Source organism: Zootoca vivipara, chromosome 14, assembly GCF_965207765.1.
Source record: "Zootoca vivipara chromosome 14, rZooViv2.hap1.1, whole genome shotgun sequence".
In the NCBI taxonomy this organism is placed as follows: Eukaryota; Metazoa; Chordata; class Lepidosauria; order Squamata; family Lacertidae; genus Zootoca; species Zootoca vivipara.
Genome location: NC_142597.1, coordinates 32,714,575 through 32,730,645, shown reverse-complemented (window position 1 = coordinate 32,730,645; position 16,071 = coordinate 32,714,575). Strand labels below are relative to the sequence as shown.

General features: G+C 48.7%; 1 protein-coding gene across 1 annotated transcript in view; it reads right to left on the bottom strand.

Annotated features, from left to right (window-relative positions):
• Nucleotides 1-16,071, bottom strand: part of SRRM3 (serine/arginine repetitive matrix 3) — a 57,170-nt gene that overhangs the window by 20,316 nt on the left and 20,783 nt on the right. Inside the window, exons 4-10 of the mRNA XM_088658214.1 lie at nucleotides 15,689-15,769; nucleotides 11,152-11,181; nucleotides 10,440-10,508; nucleotides 9,144-9,179; nucleotides 7,447-7,515; nucleotides 6,052-6,156; nucleotides 4,006-4,183 (exon numbers count right to left, since the gene is read on the bottom strand). Of these exons, the coding sequence (XP_088514340.1) occupies nucleotides 4,006-4,183; nucleotides 6,052-6,156; nucleotides 7,447-7,515; nucleotides 9,144-9,179; nucleotides 10,440-10,508; nucleotides 11,152-11,181; nucleotides 15,689-15,769 (568 nt within the window). The remainder of the gene's footprint in view (nucleotides 1-4,005; nucleotides 4,184-6,051; nucleotides 6,157-7,446; nucleotides 7,516-9,143; nucleotides 9,180-10,439; nucleotides 10,509-11,151; nucleotides 11,182-15,688; nucleotides 15,770-16,071) is intronic.

The following is a 16,071-nucleotide window of genomic DNA, read 5'->3' as shown; positions in this document are numbered from 1 at the left end:
CCTAGGAGGCACAATCTTAGAGGATTCTGTGAGGAATGGTCATAGCTTTGTGGGAGAGCATTTGCCCAATTCCTGGCGTCTCCAGGTAAGCCTCAGAAAGAACCCTGCTTGAAACCATGGAGACTTGCTGCCAATCCCCATAGATGATACTGAGCTACGTGGACCAATGGTCTGATTCAATATGAGGCAGCTTCCTGCGTTCCTAGGACACAGAGGCGCCAGCTTGCGATTGGAGGAGCCGTCGTCACATGTGTAATGTCTCGACGTCATGAGTGTGATATCAGAACGTTGGGAGGAGCCGAATGTGGCTCTCTTGGCACTGCCACCGATGAGAAGCTGCTTCGATTCAACCCTCCTTCCTTCTGCGGCAGGAGGAGGACCCAGCCGCTGGAGGCACACCATGATCGGTTCCACTCTTCAGCTCCATGTTTTTAGGGGCATGGGAGGCGGCCCCTACCCCCCAAAAAATAGGGGGGATCCAAAAGGGCTTGACCCCTAGGAGCCAACGCCCCTGCTAGGAGAAGTTCTCTGTTTTCTGTCACACAAGAGGGAAACCCTTGTCTTACATCAGGGGTGGGGAAGTCTCTGGACTCCAAACATGAACCCTAACCTGGCTCCCATCAACTCTGGCTGTTGGGGTTGATGGGAATTGTAGTCTAGAAACATCTACCACCCCGTCTTACACGCTGCTAACCACCTGGGCTTTTCTATGAGCACTGAAATTTAAATAATAATAATAATAATTTAAGCCTTCTGATGGATTAATTGGGGGCAACAAATACTCCTGATTAATCTAAATAGTTGGTTGACTAAAATGTGGTGGGTGACACGTAAATAATAATTATGATAACCAGGGATTTTATTCCCAGTTCTGGCATCTCTCAGGTGGGCACCATTATAAGAGAACAAGGGAGGTGTTCATGGTGAGTTCCGACATCTCTTTTTCTAGAAAAATAGCACAGATGATAATGATTCTAGTATCAAACTGGCCTGATAATTTTATCATTTTCTTCACAGGCATAGCATCAGATTCGTTGGGGGGTTTCATTTGAGCCACCTCAAACCCACCACTTTCTGTGGGAGAGGGAAATGGAGCTTTCTGCTTTGCTGCAGATAATATTTTTAAAAGCAAAAGGAAACTACCCAGTTATCTTCCCTTTTAAATGTGAAATTTAAACAGACAACAGAGTTCAATGGTTGTAAAGAACTAAAGAAAGACGTCTGTGCATTTCTCAATTGGCCGGGAGGGTTCCACACTTACACACACACAGAAACGAAACGGAGGGGGAAAATTGTAATAATAATAATGATGATGTTAATAATAATAGAAGAAATAATATTTATTTTCTAGAGCCACATGACAACAATGGAAGAAAAAGAAAAAGAGAAAGATATAGTTTGCATTTCTGTACATTACGAAAAGGGAAGTAAACAAGAAAGAAAATGCAGGAATCCAAAAGGCCCACCCAGTCCCCTGATTTCTGCCGAGCAAGAAATTGAACTTTTATATTACCACATTTCGAACGGGAGGCTAAAGAAAAACACAGATTGGGATTAAAAATGAAAAAGGAAATAAAAGTTGCACAGGACAGCAGGAGCCGCAATTGACAATGTGTGTTTACTCGAGTATTATCAGGGAATTTGGAGAAAAGCTGGCTGTTTTATTCATTTACCGAAGCATTGAAATACATTCTGCTTTGTTCCCCACATTTCTGAGACACGAAGCACACTGCATGACTAGTTCTAGAGTGTGAGAGAGGAAACACCCCCCGTTCACAAGAGTGCTCATCTCTGACGCCTCTGTGTGAGTTGCTGTTCTGGGAGTGAATTTCCAGAGGACACAATTGTGCTGATGGATCCAATCACACATGTAAGCCCAGAGTTGTAACTGACTCCAAATCAGTTTGGGGAAAATGAGTCCGAGGGCAGGGGTTAATGATCCACCCAGCACCAGAAAAGTGACTCATGCAGAGACCCAGGCAACCTCGGCAACCAACTCCTTGTTGTCTTTCACATTCTTCCCTGGCACACAGTATGGCAATCCCTGGATTAGGAAACTTTGTGCAGGGATGCAACATCTCCTCCAGATGTTGTTGAGCTACAATTCCCATCGGCCCCAACCAGCATGGCCCAATGGTCAGGGAGGATGGGAGTTAGAATCCATCAACACCCTAGGGGGGGTCACAGAGCCCTCACCTTTGATTTAATGCCACTTTTTTGAACTGGGGCAGGGCTGGGGAAAAGGCTCACGTAGAGATGAATAATGGAATATTCAAACTACAGTGCTTTGGGGTGTGCAGGGAAAAAGAGGTAGAATCACATGGTTAGGAAAATAAAAATGTGTATATATGTTGTTTATAAAAAAAAATTAAAAAGAGAGGGAGAAAGAGACGGATGAGGAGAAAGAGACAATGGAATGGATAATCTTAAAGAGAGTGGATCGGCCTAGCAAACCCTCTGGGGAAGATTGTACCAGAAATCCCTTCCTCTCAAGATGCTCAGAAATTTGGAGGTAAAATGGTAAGGGAGGGGCAGGGGAATGGAGATTGGGAATCCTAATGAGGCTTAGCAAGAATGCTTAGATTGGCAGCACCCCTCTTGTTTTGAGGCATTTATACTTTGGGTACGGCTGCTTTCAGGGCAGGGAAGCCTGGAATTGGCTGTAGGTGAGATGAATTCACCTTGCCTCCAAATCCATCCCTGTTGCATTAAAACACAAATTGAATCCCTTCCTTCACCATCTCTGCTTTTTAAAGGCACAGTGCTGTTGTCAAGCTAAACCATGGAGGGCAACGCTTCCTAGACATGTGAAAGCAGGAAGCTGCCTTAAACCGAGTGTGACCTTGATCCATCTAGCTAAGTACAGTATTGCCCACACTGACTGGCAGCAGCTCTCCAGGGTTTGCAGGATTCAGCCTGCAATGGTCTGTGCAAAACATGTGCTCTACCACCGAACTACAGCCTGTTCCTGCCTTCAGACAGCTTAGAGGTAAAGGTCAAGGGACCCCTGAACCATTAGGTCCAGTCGTGACCGACTCTGGGGTTGCAGCGCTCATCTCGGGTTATTGGCTGAGGGAGCCGGCGTACAGCTTCCGGGTCATGTGGCCAGCATGACAAAGCCGCTTCTGGCGAACCAGAGCAGCACACGGAAACGCCATTTACCTTCCCGTCGTAGCGGTACCTATTTATCTACTTGCACTTTGATGTGCTTTCGAACTGCTAGGTTAGCAGGAGCTGGGACCGAGCAACGGGAGCTCACCCCATCGCGGGGATTTGAACCGCCAACCTTCTGATCAGCAAGCCCTAGGCTCTGTGGTTTAACCCACAGTGCCACCCATGTCAGATAGCTTACATATGGGTAAAGAAGAAGAAGCAAAAAGACTCCCAGCAATAGCCAGAATTGGGACCTTTCCTGAAGACCACAAACAAGCAGTGAAAGTTGGTGATAAAAGTATGGAGAGAAGAGAACTATTGAAACCTTTGGCGTACAGACCCAAATCCTTGGACCTGAAAACATTTGGCGATGGGTTTTTGACTCAACGCTACTCCTCAAAAAGATCTCAGCAAAGTGCTTCCTGGACTCCTAGAACTGCAGAATTGGAAGGGACCCAAAGGGTCATCTAGCCCAAATTGTACCATCGTTACCCCAATGCAGATGCAGTGTCTGATGAGAGGGAAAAGAGACGGAGAAGGAGGGAGGGAGAGAAGTTCCAGAGCAACCCCCCCCCAGCCCTCCGGATGCTGTGGGGCTGCAGGTCCCATCATCCCCAACCATTGGCCATGCTGGCTATTGGGAGTTGGAGTCCAGCAGCATCTGAAAGCCTGGCTTGGAGGAACATCTCCTTAGCCCTCCCCATCCGCCACGCTTTGAGCAAAACGCCTAAGAGGAGGGAGCAACGTGACGATGGGGCAGAGCCAATCTGGGGAGGAAAGGTGGAGAGGCAGGAGCTGGGGAAGGTGGGGTTGGATTGAACCCTGAGAAAAGCCAACCCAAAAGGTCCATACCTCCTGTTTCTTCTCCGAGAGGGTGCCGTGGCTATGGCGGCCGTTCTGGGCACCGCCCTTGTGCCCGTTTTGATGAGGCGTGGCCGATCGGCTGTGGCCGGTACAGGAGGAGGAGGGGCTCTGGCTGGACTGGTGGCTGCTGCCCTTTTGGGCATCCTCTCTGTACTTGGGACTCAGTCTGCAAGCAAAGGGGAGGACAGAGAGGGTTGGTCAGCAGCTACGTAGGCCTCCATAAGACTGTTGCTATCTTTCTTAGAAGGATTTATATAACCCCTTTTATTTCAAGGAGAAATAGCATTGTTCCCAAACAAATAAAGGGCAACAGAAACCGAAGAAGAATAACATCCAGTAGGAACATAAGAAGAGCCTGCTGGATCAGGCCAACAGCCCATCTGATCCCAAAGTAGCCAACCAGCTGTTCTAACAGAAGCGGGCAAGCCAGTTGATTGGGCACATATGGGGTAAGGCCACCTGGTAGGTTTTGCTGCAGAAGGATGTAACACAGCTGGAGATAACCTAGACTTAACTATCCTGCTCTGATCTGGTGCAAGAGTTCACAGGAAAGGCAGCTTGGTAGTTTCAGCACCAAGGAGAGCTCCCACTGAGGAACTTGTGCCGATATAAGAATATAAGAGCCTCTCGGATCAGGCCAATGGCCCACCTAGACCAGCATCCTGTTCTCACAGTGGCCAACCAGATGCCTCAGTAGGAAGCCCTGACGCAGGATCCGAGCGGCAGAGCCTTCTCCCCACCTGCAGTTTCCAGGAACTGGTATTCAGAAGCATCACAGCCTCTAAATGTGGAGGCAGAGCTAGCCTTATCCTCCTCCATGAATTTATCTAATCCTCCTTTGAAGCCCCCCAATTTGGTGGCCATCACTGCCTCCTGCAGGAGGAACTTCCATACTCCTTATTTTAATCTTCCAACATTCAGCTTCACTGGATGTCCACAAGGTCTATTAAAGAAATACAGGTACCCATAAATTCAGTTGTGGCCAAACTTGGCCCTCCAGCTGTTTTTGGGCTACAACTCCCATCATTCCTAGCTAACAGGACCAGTGGCCAGGGATGATGGGAATTGTACAGTACTTCAAAACTGGACTCCTGCAATGTGCTGTATTGGTGCTTCCCTTGCACTTGATCCGGAAGCTGCAGAATGCTGCAGCATGATTGCTGACAGGAGTGAGACCCTGTTACCATAGAACACCTTTGCTCAGGGATGTGCACTGGCTGCCAGTTTGCTAGTGGGCCAGGTTCAAGGTGTTACTACTAGTAACAACTGAAAGCCCGGAACAACTTGGGAGTAGCATACCTGTGAGATCACCTTACCCCCATATACGCCCACTCGACTGCTTCCATCTGCGGAACTGGCATTGTTACGGGTGCCACAAAATACCTGTTACGCATTTGTAAGCAGTCAATCTTTTAGGTTGGTGTCACTTACACTTTGGAACTCACTGCCTCTTGACATCAGCCAGGTGACTTCATTGTACTCTCTTTGGTGCCTGCTAAATGCATTTTTGTTTAGACAAGCCTACCCAGATACGTTGGCATGTGTTTTAATGTGGTTTTTGCCTATCACTGATTCTGTTTTTAAAAACTGCTTCTACCAATGATTTCTTGCTTTATTCTTTTTTGTAGACTGCTTTTAAGTTTTTTCCCCCTCTTTTTTTTAAAACAATCGAGCCATATATAAACATTATGAAACACGAATAACAACAAAATCCAGTAATAAAAGTACAGCTTCCCCGTTCTTAAAATACACAGCAAAACACTGAAACATCCATAATTAAAATATATAATAAGAAAGTCCATTACAACAACATCCATTTGTACCATTTGATATCATAGACACTAAGCAGGATCAACTTCAAACAAATGCACAATGGACAATACATGGCACTTGTAACACCACAAAGCTCTGCATGTATGTTCTTTGAGTGAAAAAACCACCCACAACTGGTCCCGTTTAATGAACTCCCCCCTCCCAAAGCTGTGCCTCCCCACCACTAAACCTAAGGCAAAACCAGGCGCAAGCCCAGCCTACCTGCTTGTCAATTTGCAGTCGCTGTAATCCGAGGAGAGCGAGGCGCTCCGGGAACTGCAGCTGCTGCGCCTGTGGGACCTCCGAGTGGACGACTCGCTGTGTGACCTGGGAGAGCATGGGGAGAAGGGGAAGGGTGAAACAGAACCCTGCGCTCCACCAGCCTGGCTGTCAAGAGCGAGCCAACAGTAAATCACACCTTGCAAGTTGGAGTTAACTGTTAGCGAAAACACGATCTGCACAGACTTGGGTGAGCACAGCAGCTTATCCCTGGTAGGTCTTGCCTCATGGATCAGTTACTGAGACTGAAGGTCCTCGCCTCCCTGTAACTGCCTAAGTGCTCTCCTGTCCAGAGTTTCCCCCCAAGCAATCAGAGACTGCACTTACACACAGCTAATCTCTCCTCTGCCCTTTTCATGCCTCTAATGGTTCTAGAAGACAAGGTGGGAGGGGAGCTTGTCGTGGCAGGAAGGGGAGACACACATGACTCTGCACCAGCCTGACTCCTCTTTGCCTGTTGGCCTCCCTCCTCTCCTGCTTCAACCTCTGCCTCTGATTCTGGACTTCTCTCTGTCACAGACTCTCCCAGCTCACTAAGCCCTGTTAACCCTTCAGATTCCGATACCTCCTTCCAGTCCTCTCCCTCTTCTCCCTCCCACCCCATTGTCCCACCACCACTCCCCTGGTTCTCAGCCTTCTTCCCCTGGGGGTTCCCCACCTGGTTCCCCCTACTATTCTTCTGTGTCCAACTAGTCCATGACTGTGGCTCAGGAGGAGTTCTGGGACTACCCCCATCATGACCTAGATCCTGATTTACAGCCAGGACTCTGGCACAGAGGAAAGACCAGCTGGTGCAATCTACAGAGGGGCTGAATTCGGATCCAGGCCTGGATGCTGAGCCTGGGTTCAGGAGTCTGATGGGACCTTGAGTCACCAGTCCTGAAAGCATCGCACTGGCTGCTGGTGAGCTACCGGGCCAAATTCAAGGTGTTAGTCCCAGAATCATAGTGTTGTAAGGGACTGCCAATGATCATCTAGTCCAACCCTCTGCAATTCAGGAATCACAACGAAAGAATCCCCGACAGGTGGTCATTCAACCTCTGTTGGAAACCCTCCAGCAAGTGAGTGTCTACCACCTTCCAAAGGAGGCTGTTCTGCTGTCAAACAGTTCTTACCATTGGAAAGCTCTTCCTAATGTTTATTCAGAATTTCCTTTCTTGTAATCTGAATCCATTGGTTCGGGTCCTGCTCTTTCAAGATGGCTAATTCCCATTTTATTTGCTTCCGGGGGGGGGGGGGGATTCCGCTTGCAAGTAACATGGGAATAAGCATGCAACGTGTGCTAATTTCTGTGCCATTTGCTTCTGCGGGTGGGGCGGAATCAATTCTGGTCCTCACCTTTTTCTGTCTTTGTTCTTCTCTTTCCTTTTGCTCTTGAGACTTCTGGACCTATGAGACAGCAGAAAACTGAACGTACACGAAAAGAGAGAGAGGAGGAGGAGGAGGAGGAGGAGGAAGAAGAAGAAGAGGAGGAGGAGGAGGAGGAGGAGGAGGAGGAGGAGGAGGAGGAGGAGGAGGAGGAGGAGGAGGAGGAGGAGGAGGAGGAGGAGGAGGAGAGGAGAAACCAGCATCAGCAGCCAGTTTTTCCTTCTAGAATATTTCATGGAACAGCTTCCCCTGGTGACAACCTGACTCAGGTTGCCAAGCGCCAAACCTCCGACCTGCTTATCAGCCCCTCCATGGACTCTTAGGGGGAGGGTCTGAAATCAGAGGGGCAGGCTATTTTCTGACCATCTCACCTCACCATGGCCCACCTCTTTTATCTATACCTTCAAATCAGCTTCCTGTGCTGAAATGAACAGGGAGGCTGTTGCAGACGAGGGGAGCTCTGTGTGCCTGCACTGAATGCTCTTGCAGTTCCATTGTTCTCACCAAGTGATTATAATGTTGGTGCATTTTACGCCTTATTATATACATTCTGGCCACCACACCCTGCCCAGCTTGCAGAGAACAGCTCCAGAGACCGTACTTCATGCAAGAACATAAGGTGAGCCCTGCTGGATCAGACCGAGAGCTGACCCAACTAATCTTTGCCATGGCCGGCTCTACCATTAGACAAAATGAGGTAGCCGCCTCCAATGGCAGATTCTGGGTGACGTGTTTCACACAGCTGGCAACCAGTTGCCTCTGGGAATCGCACAAGCAGGGCAGGAGCGCAGTCATTTCTCCTGCTGTTGTTCTGGTATTCAGAGGCATGTTTTCCGTGATTAGTAGTCATTGATAACCTTTCCTTCCATACATCAGTTCGACTCAACTTTTAAGTGCCTTTGAAGTTAGGGGCCATCATGACATCTTTCCACGGCAGATTCCACAGGTAACCCCTGCACCCATCTGGATGTCCAAGGCTGGACTTCCTTGGTGGTGGCCCCATCATTATGGAGCGAACTCCTCCAGGAGTTCCTGGCAGGTGAATTCTTGGTGACGCCCACCCCGGAAAGTCAAATGACCTTCCTTGTTCCCTGCAAGCCTTTGAACCCAGATCCTTTGGCCTTTTCGTGCCTGGCTACGGTGGCCTTTATGGAGCTACTTTCATGGCCCTGCACCAATTTGGTTTCTTCTGTGCTTGGCCGGAAGAAGAAGAGGAGGAGTTTGGATTTGATATCCCACTTTATCACTACCCTAAGGAGTCTCAAAGTGGCTAACATTCTCCTTTCCCTTCCTCACCCACAACAAACACTCTGTGAGGTGAGTGAGGCTGAGAAACTTCAAAGAAGTGTGACTAGCCCATGGTCACCCAGCAGCTGCATGTGGAGGAGCGGGGACGCGAACCCGGTTCACCAGATTACGAGTCTACCGCTCTTAACCACTACACCACACAAGGAAGAGACCTTGAGCCCGTCAAGGGGGTAAGTGGTGATTTTGTTCTAGAAAGAGGATCAAATGTGGTCTTTGGCCACTAGAGGGCAGTGCATAGTTTGCCTTGCCGGTCACGGCTGAGGTGGGGGAAGCAATTCCTGAGGTGAGGAATGTGGATGTGGGATTAGGGGAGACAAGGTATGTGGTGGGGGGAAGGAATCTACACCATTAACCCTCACCTGTGCCTCCTCTTCTTACGAGAGCCAGACGCAGACCTGATGGGCAACCAGCGAGAACAGAAACAAAGAGAGGAAAGGAGAGACACTGGTTGAGATGGTTCAGGAGAAAGGGGGGGGGGAGCGCATAGCCAAATATCTCTTTCCTTGTATAAGAGCCACACCAAAGATGCAGCACCCAAATTACCCTATTCCTGAATTTTAAATTGCTGGAACCAGCCCTGAGACCTCCTGATGGTAAGCAATAAATTTAATAATAATAAATAAATTGCCCATCCAGACCATCTCAGTCCAGACAACAGAAATATTGACCATGGCCCTTACTGACGGAACCTGCAGCAACTTGTCTCTATGCAACACAGCCATGTTGCCCTATCCCTGGACTACAATTCACAGCATCCTGCCAGAGCTGATGGGAGTTGAAGGCTGCGATAATCTATAGCCTCTGTTAGTTCTCTGCAGCGCATTGGTCCATTCAGCCCAGTTCTAACCTGTTGTGACTGGCAGTGGCACACCTCGATTTCATGAAAAAAAATGTCTCTTCCAATCCAGGGGCCTCCATTTAACTGGAAATGCTGGGCGGGGGGGTCAGACCTGGGACCTTTTGCTTTAAAAAAAAGTATGTACTCTCCTGTCAACAGGAGATTGTCTGGTGGAAGAGACAGATAACAACAAAGGAAGCTGTGTTAGACTATTGAACCACTTAGCTCAGTAGTGTCTACACCAATTGGCAGTGGCTCCCTAGGGCCCTAGCCAGGGGTGTTGGAGATCGAATATAATAAAAATGGAAGGGTGTTGTCATGCTGCAGTTTGCTTGGCTGTCAACAGGTGGCGCTGCTGGCTGGTGATGGCAGCATGCTGACTAGTGATGGATGGGCAGCCCAGATAAGCCATGGAGGGACAGACAGGACAGGCTGCATCAGTCCCCCAACTGCTCTGCCTCCTCTACCTACCAGCCTGAGGCAATTGCCTCCAGGGTCCGGATCCCTAGGCCAGTTGGCAGTGCTACTGGCCAGCTTTGGAACTGGCTGCTTGCCCAGATGTACCCATACAAGTTTCCAAAATCCTGTCACAGTCCAGAGTGACCAGAAAATGGAACCCAGGTTCTGGCTCTGTTAGTGAAGCATTTGAGATGCAAAGAGATGCTGCCAGAATTCTCAGTGCTTTTCCTCCATCCCTCCCCAGAGATGCCACTGGGGATTGAATGGGGCACCTTCTGCATGAAAAGCTCTGCCACTGAGCTATGGACCTTCCCACTGATAGGGGGAGACGAAAAGGGGGGAGCCCTGAGTCCTTTACCTGTCTCTCCGATGTTTTTTCCCTGTCTTTTTCTTCTTCTCCTTCCGGACCGGGGAAGAGCTATCGCCGCTGAAAAGCAAAAAAGGACTAAGTCAGTTTGTCAGGAGGAAATGGAGCTGATCAGCAAGAGGGAATGTCATAAGAAAAGCCTGCTGGATCAAGACAATGGCCCATCTAGTCCAGCTTCCTGTTTTCACAGAGACCAACTAGATACTTTATATGGGAAATCTGCAAGCAGAACCTGACCACAAGACCCCTCTACCCTCCTGTGGTTTCTAGAAAATGGGAGGCAGAAGCTGGGCTGCCTTCAACTGTAGAGGCAGAGCCCTCCCCTCTACAGGGCAGTCTCGAGCAGGTCGTGAGCCCTGGCGCTGAGGGGCGGAGATCGCTCCGGCGCAAGCATGGCTTCCACACGGCTTTGCCATGCAGCGCCCTGCCTACCGGCCCAGCGCCCTGGTGCCCCGCGCCACCGGGACTCTACCTAGAGCCGGCCCTGCCCCTCTACAAATTTGTCCAATTCTTTTTAAAAGCCATCCCAAGGGTTAAAGGCACCCAGACAAATTAGCCCCCCTTACTTTATGGGACTGCTTTTTAGGTGGCTGGGGAAACCGTGTGGGGGGAAACCGTGAAAACCAAACACCTTGGATGGGTTTCTATAAATATATGGGGAATTATAGATCATGTGGATGATGCAAATTCTGTTGGCACTCACCTACGTTCAGATCCAGGTTTCCTTTTTTTGCTGAGATTGCAAGACAGGGAACAGACAAAGGAGAGGTTAAGGAGTGTCTCTCTGAAAAGAGCGGACGGTTTGGAGTACAGGGTAGACTTCTGAAATCAGGACCGGGCCGGACAGGTGTCTAACCTGCCATATTTTTTAAAACCAGTAAGTAAATTACACAGGACACATCTATCAGGACTGTGTGTGTGTTTTTGTGACCCTGCACAAACACAGAAAGCGTTCAATTCGACACCCAAAGAATCTCAGCTTTCTCGAGCAAGTTGCTAGTCCCTGTGGAGGTGAAAGCAGGCATCAGAACCTGCGGGGTTCAGAAGCATTGCCAGGGATTTGGGGTTGGAGAACTCTAGTTCCATCTGTCAAATTTGTACCCCCCCCCCTACTTTTTTTTGCTCCAAGGAGCTTAGGGCTTTCCAGTTTTTCCACACTACAACCCTGTGAGGTAGGTCAGTCCAAGACAGAACAACATTCCTCAGGCTTATACAATTTTGCAAGGGTGGTGGAGGGGTGTTTCATGTGTGTTGCTTTAATTTAGCCCTACTTAGGTGGCATTAAGCATAAGACCTACCCCAGCAGGGAGTTGGGGTGATGCTAGGTAGTAGCTTACTTAATTCACACTTCCAGGAACAATATGCAAACAAAACACAGACACGCTTCAAAATTCACACCTCTCCCAATTTTGCAATGCACGTCTCCAACCTGACAAAATGTATTCACTTGGGTAACGTGTGTATAAAATGCATATACTGCAATTTTCACACCACCATATAATCTTGCTTTGTTCCCTTAAGACCACGCTTTTGCTATGAGGACATCTTTCCAATAATTCTTAATGCAATCCATAACATTTCATTTATGCAGCTGGCAATTTAATGATTTCAATTTGATGCTCCCCCCTCCCCTGCCCCATTTGTCGAGGCATTTCTTGGGGGGGGGGTTGGTGGGTTGGCAAATGCTATTTTTATTTACTTAATGGGGGTATAATAATAGAATCACAGAACTGCAGAGCTGGAAGGTGCCGCAAGGGTCATCTAGTTCAACCCCCTAAAATGCAGGAATACTTTTGCCCAATGTGGGGCTCAAACCCATGACCCTGCAATTAAGAGTCTAATGCTCTACCGACTGAGCTATTCTGGGTAGTGTTGCTATTATTAATACCAGGAGTTCCTGCAGGATATATATGATCAGGATCCATCTCAAGCTGAGTTCAGGTGTGGTTTGGGGACCCTAATAGGCACCCTAATTGATGACCTCTGACTAGAGTGGGATAAGGGGAGTGGGACTGTTTCTGCTTCTGGATCTCAGCAGCTTTGGATACCATTGGCCATGGTGCTCTCCCCATCCTTTGGCTGAAAGCAGAGGCAAGGGGAAGACCTGTGGCCCTCCAGGACCCATTGCCGGACTACAATTCCCATCATCCCTGACCACTGACAGGCAGATGGGAGGGGAAACCAAATGCACCTGAAGGAGGGCTGCCACATTCCCCATCCCTGCATCAAATAAGCAGCCGCTGCTGAATTGCTAACGTTTCCTATCGTACTGCGTTATAATTATAGTGATTGCCTGTAAATTATCGACTCGCGGAACCATTTGGGAGCACAATGTATTTGCAGGAAATGCAGCCTTCGAGGATACTGACAGTGACTTTATTGTATTGTTGCAAAGTACTGTTCTTACAGCATGGTCATCACAAGAGGGGCTTGTTCTGCACAGCAGTGCAGCACTGGAATGTAAGGCATCTCCCAGACCCTCCAAGTGTCCCTATTTTCCAGGACAGTCCCAGATTTACAGAAGCTGTCCTGGCTTCTGATTTGATCCCAGAATGTCCCGCTTTTCCTTAGGATGTCCCTATTTTTACTGGAGAAATGTTGGGGATATGGAGTTATGTGACACTCCCCCCCTAAGGCATGGAGATAAGAGACAACCTTTAGAAGCCATCTGAAGGCAGCCCTGTAGAGGGAAGGTTTTTTTAACTGTTTTATTATGTTTTTATATACAGTGGTACCTCGGGTTAAGAACTTAATTCATTCTGGAGGTCTGTTCTTAACCTGAAACTGTTCTTAACCTGAGGTACCACTTTAGCTAATGGGGCCTCCTGCTGCCGCTGCTCCGCCACAGTACGATTTCCGTTCTGATCCTGAAGCAAAGTTCTTAACCCGAGGTACTATTTCTGGGTTAGCGGAGTCTGTAACCTGAAGCGTTTGTAACCCGAGGTACCACTGTATGTTGGAAGCTGCCTCAAGTGGCTATGGCAACCCAGTCAGGTGGGCAGGGTATAACTAATAACATCATCATCATCATCATCATCATCATCATCATCATCATCATCATTATTGAATAGGGCATCCGTGTTCTCATTGGAGAAATGTTGGAGGCTATGATCTCCCCCCAGCCTGCCATTAGCAAGCCTGCCAAAATGGTTTTCTTTCACTTTAGCTATCCCAAGCCTCATGCCAAAGACCCCCAAATACCCCTGTGACATCACTTCCTGTGCCCAGTTACCCAGGCAACCTTCCGAATATCTTGTCCCCTGGGTTAAGGCTTCAAAGGATTTTTGATTTTTGATTGAGCCCCCATAGGGTGGTCCTCTGGGATGAACCCTCTCAGCCCTATGGGGAATTTTCAAAGGAGCCAAGATTTACCACATGCCCCCTCCCTTGCTTGTCTGGCATCCCAAACCGAGCAGGACCTGTACATCAGTGTTTTTCAACCACTGTTCCGCGGCACACTAGTGTGCCGCGAGATGTTGCCTGGTGTGCCGTGGGAGAATTACTTTATATATAGTCAATATAGGCACAGAGTTAATTTTTTTAACATTTTCTAATGGTGGTGTGCCTCGTGATTTTTTTTCATGAAACAAGTGTGCCTTTGCCCAAAAAAGGTTGAAAAACACTGCTGTACATCATCATCTGGTTCAAGGGAGGAGACAGCTCCCTTCTCCCCTGTCCCTCCCTACCCCCTTCTGCTACTTTCCTCATTAGTTTCATTTCCCCCTGGCCTGGTTTAAGAAAGCCACACTCATTAAAATGTTAGCTGAGCTCTGAGGAGGAAATCATTAGCGGAGGGATCTGAAATCAGGATGGTGGGGGGTGGGGAGAGAACTGGAGGCGAAGAACGGCTGAGACCCCCCACCTCCCCTTTCTACATCCAGAATAGATGTGTTTCACAGTCAGGCTTGGAATACTGGCACAGCGAATAATCGAGAAGTGTCTCTGTGCCGGGGGACGCAGAGCCGGTCTCTGTGTTAGGCAGAAGAAACTGGCAACACCAACCACAGGGAAGCTGGGCTGAGCCCAGAGTTCAATGGGTCATGTTGCAGGCAGGATTGGGGGCTGCCTCTGTGACTGCACAAAGGCCTGTGTTATGTACTGAGCTGAATCATAGAACAATAGGATCCAGAATCAGCAGTCTGATTGGTCCGCAGGAGCCACCCAATCCAACTCCAGGTGGAAGTGAATCCGCAACCTGATTGGCCTGCAGGAGCAACCAATCAGGCGGCTGGCATAAGTCAATCCACAAACTGATTGGCCCACAGGTGTAGCCCTGAAGTAGCCAATCACACAAAGCCCATTGTGTAAATAATGTATATAAGCAGATGGTTTTGGGAAAAGGGCATCCTTCTTCTCTTCTTCTCCTTGATGGCTACGAGCTGAATAAAGAGCATGAAATTCACTCTCGACTCCAAGTATATTTCAGCCTGGGAGAAATCTAAAACATGGAATCATAAGAGTTGGAAGGGCCCCTTGAGGGCAATCCAGTCCAACTCCCTGCAATGCAGGAAATATGTAGGGGTCGAACCTGCAACCTTGCCATTATCAACACCACGCTCTAACCAACTGAAATAGCATTCCCGGTGTGATACAATAGGCGTGCCCACTATCTGCACTTAACAGAAACGGATTACGCCGTTTTGGTTCCGGCAGGCTTTCCCAGCTGGATAAAATGGTCTTTACCAGGGGTTCCCAAACTAAGGCCCGGGGGCCGGATGCGGCCCAATCGCCTTCTCAATCCGGCCCACGGTCGGTCTGGGAATCAGCATGTTTTTACATGAGCGGAATGTGTCCTTTTATTTAAAATGCATTTCTGGGTTATTTGTGGCGCATAGGAATTAGTTCATTTTTTCTTCTTCAAGATATAGTCCGCCGTCCACCCCCCCACCCCCCAAGGTCTGAGGGACAGTGGACTGGCCCCCTGCTGAAAAAGTTTGCTGACCCCTGGTCTTTACCATGAGTGCCCACTTGTTTGGGTTTCAGTCCTGTTTCAAATGTGCCTGTTTTTAACTTTGGGGTTATTTATTTATTTTTGCAGATTGCGGTTTAGAAGGCTATGAATAAATTCATTGCGGTAACAGCAGAGACACCTGGAGGGTCAAAGGTTCCCACATCCTTGGTTTAGGACTTGCTCAAAGCCCAGCATTCTGGCTGGATTGAAGAGTCCCTGGGTCGGGTCTTATCCACTTGTTTTCCCTTCCAACCCAACCCAACATCAGCGCCACTGGGGGGTGACTCACCGGCTCCGGCGATGACCCGATTTCTTTTTCTTTTTCTTCTTGGGTGGAGGAGAGGTGGAGCTGCTGGATCGTCTCTTCAGCCTGTGGAGGAGGAGGAGGAGGATTTTAGGATAGGCACTTGCTGGTTTACAGGGCGTCGCCAACACAATATACACTCCATAAGTTAATAAGACTCCAACTCCCATCAGCCCCCAGGTGACATTGCTAAGAGCCAGGGATGGTGGGCGTTGTAGTCCATCCACCTCTGAAGGACACCACGTTGATGAACCTTGCTGTAAGCCAGTTCAGTGATTCCCAAATATTTTGGGGGCACAGCCCCCCTGGTCCCATAAATTCACCCTCAGTTTTCCCTACCCTGTTAAAAACATCCTTCAGAATAGCAG